We start from the raw sequence: 18,194 nt of genomic DNA, 5'->3' as shown, positions 1-18,194 counted from the left end.
GGTTCTTCGACATGAGACTCTGCATGTTTGGAAGGATTAGCAGTATTGCATTGGGGTATTGCTTCTCAATACTTGAGAGATCTATTGTGTCTATCTCTATCAATTTTAGTAGCATCACAAGGATATGCCTACTTTGTTTCTTACTCTTGGGTTCTCAGACAATACATATTCCTCTTGTGGATTAGCAACTACCTCAAACTGTTGCACTTCTATGATTGTAGGCTTAAGTGGTTTTTCTTGATGATCAAGAATGGGTTTTTTTCAATATCAAGTAGAAGATTCTCAATTTATAATTGGTCTTGGTTTTTCTCATCATTGGACTTGCTCCTTAACCTAGATAGACATTTGCTCACTTTCTCTTGCTCTGATATTTTGATTGGACTTGGGCTATGGTCAATGGAGGTGGCTATGCAGTGGTTCTAGCAACAATATCCAATGAGCTCTCATGAAAAACCTTTGAGCATGCAACAATGCTTTGGGAATCCATTGTGGCTTTCTGCAAATTCTCTATTAATTCTTTTGATTGTATTCCCCAAGTCTTCTCTTCATTCTAAATGCAATTTTTTTTCCAATAGTTTTATAAGTAGTTGTTAACTTCTAACAACTTTGGTTTTCCCTTTGGTTCTATGAGGATCTCTACTATGTGATTTCTGAATCTCTACTTAGACATTAAGTAGTTCTTTTAGAACTCTCTCCTAGTCCTCACTAGGGTTCTTGATTGTCATTGAGGCAAGCAAGAGGCCCTTCCATAAAGAAGAGACAAGGTTGCCTTTACTAAAAATAGTGATTATCTCAACTTCTGGTAAGCTCAATTATATCTAATGTGCTACATAGTCCACTTTGCATTTGGTTGCATGCTTAAAAGGTCATCCAAATAGGATTTCCTTCCTCAAACCTTCTTGATTTAGAAGCAAATAGAACATTATGAGTATTCTTTCAATCTAGGAGAGAATAGGGTGATCCTCCATATGGTTTGATGGTTGCATTTTTCAAGATGAGTTCAAAGAGTCCATGCATCATAGATCAAGATATTGTATTCTAGAGCATTGTTTATGAGAGCATCAATGATTACTTGCTAGTTAGTTTGACCCTAAGACATACTGGAGGTATCAACTCTTCATCTTCTAGGTCAATGCTTGTGGATTTGACTCATGAATGTTAGGCTAGCTAGACTTAGTTAGGATACTACTAAATGGATTTCATTTAGAATACTCATGATACATGTGATTGATGCCACACTCAATGCATCTTAGGTTAGTCTTTGTAAACATGTTGGTATTTATCCAATCTGCCAGCCATAGCCTAGGCTTTTGTTTTGCTAGCTCTAAGTCATCTTTTCATGGATGGGGAACATTCTTTCGTAGTTGACTCATTAGGTTTTAGCTTATAGAATTCTCGGTCTAATGTGCTATTAAGCATGTTAATAGAGTGTCAAGCTCTCAATAGCCAAATGAGACTCCTCTTGACTCTTCTTGTGAGGTCAACTTCTCGTGTGTCCTTCTCTTGTGTATACTTCTCTTTCAAAACTCAAGGCTTGTCAATTCTTCCTTGGTCTCTCAATCTTGGTCTTTCAAGGCTTGTAAATTCTTCCTTGGTCCCTCAATCTTGTCTATTCAAGTTCTTGTAATTTAGCTTTGTCTCCTCAACTTCTTGATTTAGTGTCCTTTTCTTTACTCATGCACTAGGCGCAATTGTCCTTGGATTCCTTTTATATGCCATAAGATTGGCTTGGGATCTGATTTTTCTAGATTGAGTAAGTCAATCACTTGTCAATGAGAACCTTGAGTGGCATGGTCTCAAGGATTGATCTCACAACACTAGAGCAGACTTAGAGGGTCGATGTTGTAGTAATTGGTTTTTGGCTTGGGCTCTACTCCTTTGGTGGGATTGAGGATCATCTTGCCATTTTGCAAGCACATACAACAAGATCAACCCTAAGCTTCAACTTGGTCCTTGAAGATTTAGGATTTGTTTAGGGTTGAACTCTTTATTATGTGATGGAATGTTTTTAGGTCTCTTGATCTTGTTTTATGCAATCTCCTTATTGAGTTCTCAAGCACTTGGTTTTTTCAATCAATTTTGAATTCAAGTTAAGAAAGAGTGTGATGTGCAAAAGTAGGCTTTCTTCATTTCCTGTATGATGCAAGCAATTCACAAAGCACCATGGTCTCCAAGATCTCAAGTGTCAAGCCTCATCCAATGCAAGGACTAGACTCCTACATGTAATTATAATACAAATATGACGATTTCCTAGATGGGTTCTAAAGGACCAAATGGAAAATGCACAATGAGTACAAGATTCAAGAAAGCAATGGTGAATTCCTAACTATGTGCAAGGGAAACAAGGGTATAACCCATGTTTTGTGTGTCTATATGTGCAAAATGAGGACAATCCTTTTGAGCCTAGAACTATGTGTGTATTGGAAAAGGTTAATTATGTGTGGTAGTAGGGATGTATAGGACTAAGGGTGTGCAGGAGTAGAGGCATGTGAGAATAGCCTATATATGTGGAAGTAGAAGTAGGAGCATGTGGGAGTAGAGGTGTTTGAGGGAGTAGGGGGTGTGTGTGGAAGTAGCAACATGTGTGTGAGGAGGCTAAGTATGTGTAGGCATAGGAGCATGTGCAAGTGGTTGCATATGTGCAACTGTTTGTGTATGAAAATGGAGCACGTGCAAGTGGTTGCATGTGTGCAAGTGGATGCATGTGAAAATGAATGTGTGTAAATGGATATAAGTGTGAAAGTGGATGTGTTTACAAGCAATTGATGTGAAAGTGGTTGCATGTGTTTAAGTGGATGTGTGTAAATTGGTTGCATGTGTGCATGTGAAAATGAATGTGGTTGTGTGTGTGTAAGTATAGCACATGCAAGAGTGCAAAGACATGTGCAAGAGTAATACATGCAAGACTAGTATGTGCAAGAATGTTAAGGCATGTGCAAGAAGGCAATAAGAGGGGTGTCAATAGAGATCAAAGCAAATAATGAGGGCCAAATGCAATCAATCAACTCAACATAATGCAACAAGAAACAACCAATTGAATAGTGAAAACAATGGATGTGCATTTGATTCTTGTGTTTTGAGTTTAGCATTTTTAAAATTTTTGCACAATTTCCTTCATTCAATACTAACACAACCAAACAATTATGACAAGCATGATTGATGTATTTTCAATCCACAATAGTGTCACAAGAATTGTTAAAGTAGTAAGACAAGTTTGAGTTTCGAGTTTTGCATTTTTGCTTTTTTAGTTTTGTGTTTGTTGAGTTTTGCTCACTTTTGTTTCTTCAATGCACATACAAATACTCATCCATTACAAGCAAGGTGCATCTTCAATAGTCATATATAAATTGTTTGTTGAGTTTTGCTCACTTTTGTTTCTTCAATGCATATACAAATACTCATCCATTACAAGCAAGGTGCATCTTCAATAGTCATATATAAATTGTTCAATCAAGAATAGTTAAGTTTTGTGTTTCGTGTTTTAACCTTTTGAGTTTTGAGTTGTGCATTTTGTCTTTTTTTGCTTCAATTCACATACAATCAAACAAGCTTGACAAGCATGACTCATCTTTAATCCATAATAATGTCACATGCTTTGTTTAAGCATGAAGAGTTTGAGCTTTGAGCTTTACCTTTTTATGTTTTTCATTTTTACATTTTTGTGTTGTTTTTGGAGTTATATTGTATTTTTCAAGTCGAGTTTTGAGTTTTCCTCTTCCCCAATCTCTTCAATCTCAGTCCAATGAATTGGTTCCTCTCAATTCAACCTTCCTAAACTAGGGCATGGGTTTTGAGACATGCAAGTTGTGAGCACAGATGATCGATATCCCACCAATCCAATCCACACTCAAGTGGAGAAGACTCCTAATCTTCAACACAAAAAAATTGTGAGAACTTTGTGGTAGCTACATTGTCTTCGATCCTCGTAATAGAACCAAAATATTGAGCTAAATGTAAAACAATTAGGACATTGGATAAACTTTTATTCTTTCAAAAGATGCAACTTTCTTTGGTGACAATCTTCGACCTTGTCTTCTCGACATTCCACTCTAACTAACCATGCATCTTCCTCTCTGTCCCAAGAAAATAAGAATATAAGTCTAGCATCACGGTGTAGTGAACTTCGTCAACTTACCTTTCCATATTATAGTCCAAAATCTTGAATGCTCAAAAATGGTTCCACAACCCAAGCAACATAATGTGATATTATTACTCCTTTGCATCCATCGTCAAGTACACTAATGATAATAGAAGAAAAGGAGAGAAAGAAGATGGAGAAGCACATCTAACCAAGTCCCTCTCTCACAACCTCACACAAAACTCTAAGCTCAATCCTCTTACCATGAATGGAAAGAAAAGAAGAAAAGAAAGAAGAATATGCAGAGCTTCTCTATCTCAAGTTTCTCACTCCAAAAAACTCTCACTCATGTTGGGGGTAAAGGCGTGGTAAAGGCGCCTTTGCTAGCCGCCCATGTATTACTACACTGACAGTACCCACCATTGCACACTATAGGTGGCAAGCGCCCGTCACCATCACTTTATTCTTTATTATTTTAGTGACAGTTTGAATAAAGGAAGGCCCAGTCACACATTGTGACAGTTGGAGTTCCCATTTGTGTCGCTCTCTCTTCTTGCTCTTGCTCTCTGCCATAGCTCACTTCCAAGCAAGCTTCGATCCTTCTCACCTTTCAACTGGTATTAGAGCAAGGCTTCCCGACTTCCCAAGCTTGGTTCATGGCATTCTTAGCTTCCATTCAAACACCTACAACATTGGGTCTCCTTCCTGACAACCATAGTCGACCTTCGCGAGCTCCCGTCACTCCCTGGCTTCCTGAGCACCTTCCCAACCTATTGAGGCACCCTCAGGGCATTGCTACAGAGGTATTGAAGTGTTCTTTCCATGCTTTTATTTAGTTCTCATGTTACAGTCAATTAGGGCAGCCATAGCTCAACCTTTGGAGCTTGTATCTTGCTCCCTCTTGCATTTGGGCACTTGAGGTTTGTTGTGTGCCTCCCTGGGCACCCCCTGGAGCCGCTAACCATTATCATCGAGGCCGCGTGGATGCATAGTAGTAGAAGCATACATCAAAAATTTTGTGCCCCTCAAGCTCAAATCATGTCATAAACTCCAAGTAGCTGTTTGAAGTATATGAACTTTTCTTTACAAGAGACTTGGTAAATATATATGCTACCTGGTCTTCAGTCTTCACATGAATCAAGTCAATCTACCCTGTAAGAACCATTTCTCTAATGAAATGGTAGTGAAGCTCAATATGTTTGGACCTAGCATGGTAGAAAGCATTGCTAGCCAGCACAACATTGCTGAGGTTATCACAATGCAATCTCACTTTGCTTTCCAATTGTATTCCCAAGTCTTTCAGTAGTTTCATTAACCAAACTGCTTCACAAGCCGCTAAGGCAGCTTCTCTGTACTCAACTTTTTTACTACACAATGCAACAGTAGACTATTTCTTACTCTGCCAAAACTTTTGGATGATCTGCACAACATATCACAGTTGCACACCTACTCCTCAGTGATGGCTATGTCATGCTTCTTCGAGCTTGGCAATGAACTTGGCAATGGTCTCTAACATGTGTTGAAGCCTCCTTGATCATTGGCATCAAATTTGGGTCTGATCTGTACATTCCTAGGAATGTTTACAGCAGTCCCATAGTCATGTTATGTAGAAGTAACATCGTTATCTAATGCTATGCTTGTTTGGGCACTTCTACTTAATCGGTTTGGTACCTATCAATGCTCGATTGTTTGGGAGATGTAAGCCCCATGATATGCCATCATTTTGGGCTGATTTTCTTGCTGAAAATACTCATTTTGGAATAGTAAATCACTACTATACAACAGTGGGTTGAAGCCTATTACTTCATGTTTGGTTATGCCTATTGGTTTTGGGCTATGTCTTTGGGATATGCAATGAAGTATTGATCTTCAGGGTACGACATCGAGCTTATTTTTGGTTCTGGATCTTCATTTGAACTTGAGCTTGGCTTTGGAATGCATTTGATGCTCCGTCTTGGATGTACATGTGGCATGTATCTTACCTATGTCTGATCGGTCTTGACATCCTTGGCCTATGTCAGTACTACATGCTGGTTACATTGTTTGGAGCCAATTGCTACTAGTGGCTTGACTTGGCTTGCATATGGCTTCATGGAACTTACTTGGGATATTTCTTGGCTTCCCAGAGTTGTATTTGGCATGCAGTTGATGTCTATGGATGCTCTAATTGGAGGCTACAGAGCCTATATGCTCATGATGTCTTATTGATGTCTCGTCTTGGATCTTTCATCACCGGTGCTATCATATGCCTTTCTTGAGCTTCTTGGCTTGATCCATACTACTTTTGTACTACTGGGAGCATCGTTGGATGCTTGGCAAACATTGAGCAAGTGGTTTATGATATTGAGCTTTGAGTCTTCTGAGACTGGGATCTTCTTCACTTGGATGTTGCATGGTTGATATGTCGTGGTCCGCATACATGAACTTGGGATAATTTGGGATTTGCACTCCCTGAGCATACACCTCTTTGTGTCAAGTCTTGCCAGTGTTGTGTACACTTTGCCATGTTACATAGGGGGTGTGTTGGCTTACTGACAGATTTGTTTGACATGCTTGAGCGTTTGCTCGATGTCTATATGACTGTCATATGCTGATTTATGCCCGCTTGATGCTGGTTATGTTTTGACAGTCAGTGGTTGACTTGGTGCATTGATTTTGCCTACAGTTTGCTCTCATTGTACCTAGATGTAATTTATTACAACAAGGAGTTATGCATGGACTGATGTGGAATTTTCATGCTGAATCATCCTGATTATATGTATTTTTGATGGTACTTGGTGGGCAACATCATTAGCTATCAGCATGGTCATTTTGCCTTGGTTTTGGTGGTATTTTGGCTGTTTACAATAGAAAATAACAAACAGTTTTGAACTGTCTACACTGTTTTTGGACTGCATTATGGGTTCTTCTTCCACTGACAGTGCTATCTTCAACATCACTAAGCTTGATGGTATGAATTATGCCTATTGGAAGAGCCAAGTTTGGTAGGTATTGGTGCAGAAATCACAAATAAAGCCACTAAGGATGCATGGCAAGCAGCCTAAAACTATGACTGATGATGAATGGGATAAGCTTGATGAGTTATGCAAGTCCACCCTCATATTGTCTCTCACTAAACAGGTGCATTACGATGTGGTTGAGGAAGCACAGAGTGTTTGGCAGCTTTGGGATAAAATTAAGAACCTCTATGATACGAAAAGTCTAGCAAGTCAAATGTATTGACTGAAGCAGCTTATGGACATGTGCATGAAGGAGAATATGACAATGTCTGCTCATTTGAGCCAATTCCATGCTATTCTCAAGAACTTGACTTCGTAGGGTATTACCTTTAATGATGAGGTTACTCCATTTTTTTTGCTCGGGACTCTAAGTGAGTCATGGATGTATTCCACACTACCTTATGTGCTCATGCTACTATTTTGAACTTGCCTAATGTAGAGAGTGATCTTCTACAGGAATTGATCAACCGTAAGAACTTGGGGATGGCTCTCGTGTGTCGTATGCTTTGACTATTAGAGACAGAGATGGTAATGGCAAGAATGACCATGGGAATGGCCATGGTAGAGACTCGCAGAAGTCTAGGTCTAAGTTGCGTGGTAAGTCATGCAACAAGTCTCATGGGAGAAATGCTAATGTGACATGTCATCATTGTGGCAAGAAGGGTCATATATGCCCACAGTGTCATGATTTGCACAATGAGAAGCGCAAAGAGAAGGGGAAAGACAAAGTACAGGAACAGTCCTCTGATTGCAGCATTATGCCTGTGAAATCCAGTGTGAAAATTGAGGAGAGAAATGTTATGCAGAGTGATGGCTCCGATGGGGAGTACATACTTGCAGCTAGTTCTTGTGATACTATGTTGTTGACTGATGTTCACTCTATGTATGCGCAGTGCTGGCTTTTGGATTCTGGTGCTTCATTTCATGTTACACCATGCCGTGAGTAGTTCCACTCCTACCACACTGTCTCTGGTTCAATTCGCTTGGGTGATGACAGGTCACTTGCTATTGTTGGCATTGGGGATGTACACGGCTGCAGTTCTCTATTGGTAGTACTTTTCTGTTACAAGATGTACATCATGTACCTACGCTTACATGCAATCTTATGTCTGCATGGCAACTTGATGATGTTGGGTTTCATGTTTCATTTGGGGATTTTGCCTGGAAGATCACATGTGGCAAACTTGTGCTTGCTAGAGGTGCCAAAGCTGGCAGCCTCTATCCTCTTGTAGTTGATGGGTCCTCTGTTGACCATGTTTTGTCAATGGGTTCCATCCCACATGTATCTCTTTGTCATTCTCGTTTGGGCCATATGTCCTTGAAGGGAATGAAAATGCTTTCTAGTTTTTGCAGTTCTTACCACCCCTTGACTACGCATGTTTTGATTCATGTGAACATTGTCTTTATGGCAGACAGACTAGGAATACACATAAGAAGTTTGGTAGGACACACATGAGTGAGCCCTTGGCATTGATACATTCGGATGTCTATGGGTCCATGCCCTATCAGTCTATGGATGGTGCAAAGTATTTTGTGACATTCATTGACGATTTTTCGTGTAAAATCTGGGCTTACGCCATTAATCTTAAGTCAGATGTCTTGGCTATATTTCAGAGATTGCTTGCATTTGTTGAGAACTAGACTGGGCATAGAAGTTGAAATGCCTTAGGACTGACAATGGGGGAGAAAATGTTTCATGTGCTTTTGAGAAACTATATGACGAGAGGCGTATTAAGTGTCAGTTGACCGCCCCCCTATACCTCACCCTAGAATGGTTTGGCTGAGCAGATGAATACAATCATCTAGGAGCGTATACACAGTATGCTTAGCCATGCAGCTTATCACAAAGCTTTTGGGCTGAGGCGGTCAGTACAGCTGTGCATGTCATAAATAGATCACCTTCTAGTGGTTTGGATTTCCAAGTTGCAGAGGAGGTATGGACTTGGAAACCTCTGTCTTATGCGCATCTATGTGTCTTTGGATGTGAGGCATTCTACCATGTGTCCAAAGATAAGCGTACTAAGTTGGATCCTAAGAGTGTCAAATGCATTTTCCTTGGCTATGGGGATGCAGGAGAGATGGGTTACCGCCTTTGGGATCCGTAAGTGCAAAAAGTCATTCGCAGTCATGATGTAGTCTTCCATGAAGACAAGATGCATAGGCAACTTGAGAAGGGGGTAGAGATATGCAAGGTTATATTCCAGGAGGAGCCACATGCTCCTGCACAGCTAGTTGGATATCCTGCCTTAGTAGTTGGTACACATGTCCGGGGTGTTGGACCGGCTGCAGAGCCTGCTGTGAGACGGTCTACTAGAGATAGATGTCCACCTAATAGATTTGAGCCCTCGATGCATTATGTCTTGGTTACAGATGCAGGAGAGCCTCTCACCTATGATGAGGCTATGCGCAGGGGTGATAGTCACTCCTGGGAGAGGGCTATACAGTCTAAGATAGACTCCTTGCATAAGAATATGACTTGGGATTTGGTTGCATTGCCTTAGGGCAAGAAGCCTTTGCCATGCAAATGGGTGTACAAGCTGAAAAGTACCCCTGGAAACCCCAAGCCGGCTTATAAGGTAAGACTTGTCGCTAAGGGTTTTAAACAGGAGCATGGAGTTGACTTTGATGAAGCTTTTTCTTCTATGGTCAAGATGACCACCCTACGCTTGGTTTTGGTCTTAGTCGTGCAGCTTGACTTGGACATGTATCAAATGGATGTCAAGACTGCATTCTTGCATGGGGATTTGCATGATGAGATATACATGGAGCAGTCTAAGGGCTTTGCAGAACCTGGCAAGGAGCACCTAATGTGCAAATTGAAGAAAAGTATTTATGGCTTGAAGCAGGCACCTAGGGAGTGGTATCATAAGTTTGATGCCTTTATGCAAGTCACATGGCTACAGTAGGAGTGCTATGGATTTGTGTCTTTACACAAACAAAGCCCGTGATGGCTCCTTGCTTATTTTGGTACTTTATGTGGATGATATGCTAATAGCAGGGAAAGCGCATGATGAGCTAGATGCTCTTAAATCTCAACTGAAGAAGAGCTTTGAGATGAAGGATTTGGGACATGCCTCTCACATTCTTAGTATATGCATTAAGCGCGATAGGCATCAGGGACTACTCTACCTCTCCCAGAGGGAGTACATTCATAAAGTCCTTGAGCATTTCCACATGCAAGATGTAAAGTCTATTGGCTATCCATTACCTTCTTATGTGAAGGTTTCACATGCTGATTGTCTGCAAACGGATGAGCAGCGGGCCGAGATGGCCAAGATCCCTTATGCATTAGCCATGGGCAGTTTGATGTATGCCATGATAGCCACTTGTCTAGATATTGCCTTTCCAATTGGTGTTGTGGCATGCTATATGACTACACCTAGCAAGAAGCATTGGGATGCCGTGAAGGGTATCATGAGATACCTGAAGGGGACAACAAATATGTGTATGTGCTATGGCAGCCAAGATATAGGAGTTGTGGGCTATACAGACTCCGATTATGCAGGACATGCAGATAGTAGGAAGTCCACTTTTAGCTATGTCTTCACTTATGCTGGAGGTGCTATTTCCTGGATGTCCAAGGTTCAAAAGTGTACAGTTCTCTCTACCATTGAGGTCAAGTATGTTGCGGCCACTAAAGCTTGCAAGGAGGCCATATGGTTGGGCCGTTTGGTTCATGACCTTGGGATTGATGCTACACCTACACTGCATTCAGATTCTATGAGTGCTATTCAACTAGCCAAGAATCCGGTCTTCCATGCAAAGACAAAACACATTGAGGTGAGGTATCACTTCATACGTGGGGTCGTGGAGGACAAGTCAGTTGACCTTGTCAAGATCTCCATTGAAAATCCTGCAGATTTGCTCACAAAAAGCCTCACTACTGAGCGCTTTGCCTTCCTCAGGAGATTGATGGGCATTGGATGAGATGATGTTTTTCCTCATCCTGTTGTATATGTGTACATTGTACTGTCTTTTCTTTTTCTTTTGATCACTCCTCACTGGGGCAGATTCGCCTTTAAGTGGGAGGTTGTTGGGGGTAAAGGCGTAGTAAAGGTGCATCTGCCTAGCCATCTGTGTATTACTACACTGACCATACCCGCCACTACACACTACAGATGGCGGGCATCCATCACCATCACCTTATTATTTATTCTTTTAGTGACAATTTGAATAAAGGAAGGCCCAGTCACACATTGTGATGGTTGGAATTCCCATTTGTGTCTCTCTCTCTTCTTGCTCTTGCTCTCCGCCATAGCTCACTTCCAAGCAAGCTTCAATCCTTCTCACCTTTCAACTTACTCTTTCATCTTACTCTCAACAATGGAGACAAGATGATAAAATAGAAGAATTGGATGAATGCTCAAGTGGTTACACTAATAGATCTTCTATACTACGGGTGCACCAAAAGGGTGAATACAACTAAGACCTCCCTCCCTTATATAGACCAAAATTAGAGTTAGACTTAGACCTCTTCTCTAGAGTGGCATCTTATTTGCATTTTAAGAATTTGCACCCTCTTTGCATTTTAGAGTTTGCAACCTCCAAGTCTATATGATTGATAAGATAATATTGTTTATTTGGTAAAGTCAATGCTCTAGACTTACTTATGCAGCATTAGAGATTAAGATGCATTAGAGATTAAGTTATGTTGTGAAGTTTTCTCTTCTTCCTAAGAAGTTATTTAAGCAAAATAAACATTCATTGGTCTTCCTTGTTGTAGTAGATGTGGATGCAAGTTCATCCACACAATAGAACATCTCATTTTGGAGTCTCATCTTACAAACGATGTGAGGTTCCAATATGTTTGACTTGTGAAATAGCCCAATGACAATTCATGCAACTTGAGGACATGCATAAATGGAAGACTTCTTTTAAAGCTATCATGTAGAATTCACTCATTGGATGATCTTTTTATATGCTTGCAACATTTAAGATATTCTTCTGGTCTTGAATGCTAATGTTTGTTTCAAAACAAATACTTTTCATTGATGTTTACACATCAATTGAGCCTTGGATCTAGAGTATATAATGATCATGGTGCATTTTTTAATATTAAAGAGTTAGGTAATGTAACAAAATAAAAGAGCCAACAAATGTAAAAAATCAAAAGCTCTAAAGACAAGGCAGATTGCAAAAAAGTAGAAAATGTGGGCAAGGTGGAGAGTCTGGAGCTTTGAAGTGTACACATTGGAGTAGAAAGTCTATCTACATATGCTCTCAACCACCATGCATCCAAGGTGCCAATGTGAAAGTTCTAAAAGTGAACAAATCTCATTTCATGTCAACCACTTCCTTGTCTCCATCCCTTACCTTGACTTTTTGTTATATTAGCATACTCCAATCAAAGTACTGGATAGTAGCCATGACAAGGACATCAAAGTAGGGGCTAATCTCTCTCTCTCTCTCTCTCTCTCTCTCTCTCTCTCTCTCTCTCTCTCTCTCTCTCTCTCTCTCTCTCTCTCTCTCTCTCTCTCTCTCTCTCTCTCTCTCTCTCTCTCTCTCTCTCTCTCTCTCTCTCTCTCTATGGGTTCTCATGAATTTTTGTAAGGAGATCAAGATTCTATAGAGGGAATTAGTGGTGTAGAGAAATTAGGGGTCAAGGATGGCCTTGGAAGTAGTAGGGAGTGATTTAGGGAGTCAAAATTTCAAGGAGGGGCTTGGCATTGTTGCTTGCATTTTGTTGGGGAAATATGGGGAGGGGGGAATCGAGGGGGTGGGAGGTATCTTGGGATTTTTAAGAAGGCAAAGTTTAGGTTTACAAGGAGGGTTACCATTTTGGTAGAGTGGTCTAGGGTTTCAATAGGGTAGAGAGTAGTTGTGGGAGAGTAGCCAATGGGTTCAGTGTAAGAAGGCTTTGGTGAGGGGATAGATTTCCTAAGAAGGTAGAGGTTAGGGTTAGAGCTTGGTGGGTTCACAATTTAGAATTTCAGAGAAGGTTAGAGTTTAGGATTTTTTTGGGCAAGAGGGTGGGGTTTACATTTGGAAGCATTGGCTACAACTTTTTTGCTATTGATGTAGCAATGTGGAAGAAGTTGACTTTTGTCATATGTGCAACTATTTTGCTACCATCTCACCATGTGATAGATAATCTAGTCGCTTGGAAACCAAAGCTTTGGTTCCTGTAGAACGACTACTAGTTAGTTAGCCTTTCTCAATATTTATGTTGTCAAGGCAACAAATCTTTATGTTGCTAAACAACTATATTAGTGAGGAGATACCTCCATCATATGTGTGATGTAGAGTCATCGATTGAAATGTAGTCACTCTATCCAAATAGTGGCTATTGTTGATGTTGATAAAAGCTCATTTTTGCTTTAAAAAGTGGTCACATTTGGACCTCGCATGACTTTGATTGAGAAGTAAGTGATTTGTAGTTGGTTTGCAATCATATGAGTTGGTGTGATTTGAGCCCTAGTGATTTGCAAGTGATTAAGTAGTCCTTTATTGAAAGCTTGACAAATATTAACTACCTATGCTCATATTAGTTTCTTTTGTTGGTTTGGGCACTCTACTTGGTAAATAACATAGAGTGAAATGTGCTCTAATGTGCTAATAAATTGGTGATATTTTATATATTAAAATATGTTTTTTATAATTAAAGGATTCAAAATAGTATGCTAATTACCATTACACATATGGTAACTAGTAGGAAATAGGTTCTAACTAGCATGAGATTGCAATCATAAATGACTTGTTAATACCTTGAGACTAGTAAGGAATAGATTCTAACTAGCATGAGATTGCAATCATAAATGACTTGTTAATAGCGTGAGACTATTCTGATATGAAGGGAGTGAATATGGAGTTTTAATTACCAAACCTAACTAAAGAGCAATTGTACTTTGATAATGAGTTAGATTTGTGATACATACACACCAAGTTCCTACATAATTGCCTTGAAGATTGTACTATGAGCAATTGTGTCTTGAATGATTAGTATATTTGGGTGGGGGACACATACTTACACACAGTGTGTGTACGAGCACACATGCATGTGTGTACGAACACGCATACTTACACACACAATGTGTGTACGAGCACGCATGCATGTGTGTACATGCACATATGTTTGGGCAAGTGCACGTGTGCATGTGAGCTTCAATATCAATTCTTTTATACTCAATAACATTGATGAGGGTTCTCTATTGGGTTTTATATCATAGTGGAGCACCATATTGATGACTTCATGGCATGTTGATGAGATATGGTGTAGGTGATTTGGAGACATTTGTGATGATTCATCGACTTCAACATTCCCATGATCTTCATGAGGTAGCGATACACCCATTTAGCCAAAACAAAGAAGTGTCTTATGTGGCGCTGAGATCTACGCATTTACCCCAAAAACATGGAGGAGTTTGAGAGGTTCCAAAGGGTGTGCTCGAGTGATGAGCATGAGCACGTGTGTAGTATGCACGTATGTGTCGAGCACAAAACAATGTGCGAAAGGGTGGCGACGCTTTGAGAGCAGCAGCCACAGAGAGAGAGCGAGAGACAGCCCCATAGACAGAGAGAGAGAGAGAGAGAGAGAGAGAGAGAGAGAGAGAGAGAGAGAGATGGCTGTGATGCAAGAAGGAACGGGCCAGCAGCATCAGCAAGGGGGGTCCACAAGGGCGGCCAAAGGCGGCGGAGAGGAGGACGACGTGGACGCCATGCTGGACAGCATGTCCTTGGCGGCGGCCAAGTCGACGGTGGCGGCAGAGGCGGCGGCGGCTGCGGAGACCCTGGCGGCGGCCGCGGCCGAGGAGGCAGCCTCAGCCTACCTGGCGGCAGCGGCGGCGGTGGGGACCCCGGCCTTCGAGAGGCTTCGGGAGATGGCGGAGGCGGCCGAGAGGATGCTGGAATCGCTGACGCTGGCATCCGCCCACGCCTCTCAGGAGTACGTCCACGCGTCGGCCCTCTCCATGCACGCCGCCGAGTCCCTCTTCTATCTGGAGGACGAGGACGACGGCGACGACCCACATCATGCGGACGACGCCGGTGCCGACGCCGTCGACGACTGCGACGACCTCCTCTACGACGCCCCCGACTGCCTCCCTGACGACCCCGACGCCGCCGACGACAACGCCACGTCATCCCCTCCCCCACAACCCTAAAACACCTTGTGCTAGCATCTCTTTGCGTCTCTCCTTTGCTTCCAAATATCCTAGCCTCATTGTACTATCCCTTCTTGAATATACATTTTCTTCCTTAGAACTTGCGTGTTTTTAAAATTTGGCCACTTATATTGAGATAATGTGAGGTAAATGATATGTAAAACATTCCTAAGGATACATCCATAGTTGCTCAAAAGTTAGGCATGCCAATGGTAGGGATTGCATATTACTTCTTTAACAAGTATGACCTAACTCATACTATGTCATGCAATACTTTAGTAACTTATAGAGTTAAAATGCGAACCCTAATTCTTGATCCTATTTAAAAAGCATTGAGTGAGGTATGTCTTCTAAGCAACAACAATGTAGAATCACTTGAATCCCTTTTTTGTTTTGTTCTTGTCTCTAATTGAGATAATTATTTTTGAACTAGCTATAATGCAAACATTGTCCTTAACCACCTAAATCATGGGTAAATCATTGATGTCTTAGCTTTCAAGTCTTACAAATTTTCTCACTAAATCTTTCTAACTTATCATGAAGCAAGTAGTTTTGTGAATTCATGATCCAAGTTTCAGATTTATATTAACAAAGATTCCCATGAACACTCGTGAAATTATCATATGTAAATAAATCATTCATTGATATAGTAATAGTATAAGTATTGCCTCATATTTCCTTGCATTAAAAGCTTTCTAAGTCTTGTATAAATGCATTGTGTCTTACCAACAAAACAATTAGCTTTATTGCTAGTTTTCCAATTGGACATAAAACTGCTTATCAAGTTCTCATGTTCATTCTACTCATTTAAAAATTGATGTATTGCTAGCATATGCTACTAGTGTGCTACAATTTTAGTCTCTAAAAGAATATCATTTAAACTTTAATTTTTACCATAGACGAAATTCAATTAAACAAATGCCAATTGATGCATAATAAGTAGATGAATTTCACTTGAGGCATAAATGACTAGATCTCTAATTCTCAACCCATTTTTTCATATGTTGAAGGGCTTACATATTTTAATCTACATAAAATATTCTTTTGATTACTTTGAGATGAATACTCAATGAGATGGTAGAAATTACAACCACCCCTTTTTTTGAAAATTGACTTGCAAGCTAAATTTTTGGTCTCTTTCTTAGAACTCAAGATTCTTAAAGAAGATGCACAAGTTAGTTGACAAGCCTAGGTGTCTTGATCTCATGTCAAGAGTTGTTGACTACCTTGGTCAATAGGAGTGTTACCAACCCCCAAGGTATGCCATGAGTTTTGGCATAAGAGGTATTGTATAATGCTTTTTGCTCAAAATGCAAATTGTGTGCCAAGCTAGATCACATGTGGAGTCACTACAAGGTTCCTTAGCAAGGCTAGAGACAAATCGTCAACTTTGCTCTATTCAATCCTCCTCTTGGCTTGGCTAGCATGCCCTCCATGTATTCTCCCAAATTTTACTTGAGGGGTAAGGTATTATGTTAGAAAATCAAGCCTTTTATCGATTAGATGATAACTCCAACACAAAATCTCAGCCACTTTCTCATGCAATTGATGGATGCTAGAGTCAAGTTCTAGTTGCTAGAGCTTCTTCTAGTCGTATTCTTCTTGCCCTTGAGGTTTTTGGTGGCCTTACCTTGAAGGGTAAGATCCCAAGAAATGTATAAGGGTTAGGGTAGATACTTGGTGCTCGTGACCTAACTATTCTCCCAAACATGGTGAGGAGTACAAATGTGAGAAAATAGGCTCAACTAATCATGAAGTTTGGAAGTGTAGGGGTCAATTTCTATTAAATAGGTATTCTTGTCCTTAGCACTCTACCTTAAGGATCCTAGGAACACAAGGTTTTGAGTCAAGGATTTGCCAAACTACTAGCTACCATCTAGAGAAATGACGTACCAAGTTTGCTCAAGTATCCTAGCTCTAAAGAGTTGATTTTGACATGTTTTAGGTGCTTTAGCATGCCCTCAAGGTATTCCCTAGTTTTTACCTTAAGGGGCAAGCTATCACTTCCTATAGAACTTGATAGTTTTTCAAGCCATGGACTACACCATTACTCTAGATAGTGTTCAAGCTTCTTAGAGCCAAGAATGTCAAAGGGATTATAACTTTTGACTATACACTCAAATGTGGTCTTCTAGGGTAAAGTTTTATCCCTCAAGTGTTCCTAGAGTTTTACCTCGAGGGGTAGAGTATCAATTGAATGAGGATTTTTTAAATGCTTGGTAGACCTAATGCCTATATCAATACTTCAATATAGTTCTAGATGATCAATTTACCTATATCCTTTAGCTTTCCAGGCAGATCAATACTCAAGAATGCCTAAATCAACCCTTGAGGTATTGATAACTTGAGGGGTAAGATACTTTTCTTTCTCTCTTAGAATTGGAAGTTTAGGCTTTATGCAACCTCATTGTACTCCAACCAATGTCATGTGTAAAGTGATTCAAGCCAAAGCAAGGCAATCAATGATGCAAGTTGCAAAGCAATCTAGGGTTCAAAAGACCTTTTGCTAAATGGATTCCCTAATAGTACCATAACAGATTGGTACTATTTCTTTTCAAAAATTTTATTATCAGAGCCTTACTCTTAGGCCATTCAACCCTTGAGTAATGGGGTAGGGAATCAACAAGCTCTTAGACATATTCCTCAAGGAATGAATGCCCTTAGGGCCCCTAACCTAGGAAAATTCTAGTGTGTCCAATCAATGCACATAAGCTAGATGCAATGCACTTGAACTAACCAATTTAGGAGTAATCAGTGCATCTAACCAAGCTTCATAGTAGTTTCAATTAGTGCTCAAGGTATTATTATCTAATCCATAATCAAGCAAAGCAATATATGACCTTTCCATCTCACCAATCTTAACCACTACATCCATGGTCACTCATGCCCAATGACTCCTAGAGAAATGACTGCATGGAATCATCACAAGTGCATCATACACTACATAGTGTACTAGCTATATATCCTTCACAATCTTCAACAAGAACATTATCATCACTCTCCTCTGCTAGCTCCTCA

The 18,194-nt window shown here is 40.4% G+C and overlaps 1 protein-coding gene across 1 annotated transcript; it reads left to right on the top strand.

Annotated features, from left to right (window-relative positions):
* The first annotated feature begins 14,431 nt into the window (after positions 1 to 14,431).
* LOC148038720 (uncharacterized) lies at positions 14,432 to 15,410 on the top strand. Its single transcript, XM_087675462.1, has one exon. The coding sequence runs from the start codon at positions 14,469 to 14,471 to the stop codon at positions 15,174 to 15,176; it is 708 nt and encodes a 235-aa protein (XP_087531588.1). The 5' UTR covers positions 14,432 to 14,468; the 3' UTR covers positions 15,177 to 15,410.
* Positions 15,411 to 18,194: the final 2,784 nt, after the last annotated feature.

This window comes from Lygodium microphyllum, chromosome 3, assembly GCF_053477565.2.
Source record: "Lygodium microphyllum isolate KBCC chromosome 3, Lygodium_microphyllum_v1.1.10, whole genome shotgun sequence".
Lineage (NCBI taxonomy): Eukaryota > Viridiplantae > Streptophyta > Polypodiopsida > Schizaeales > Lygodiaceae > Lygodium > Lygodium microphyllum.
This window is presented reverse-complemented; position numbering and strand designations above follow the sequence as displayed.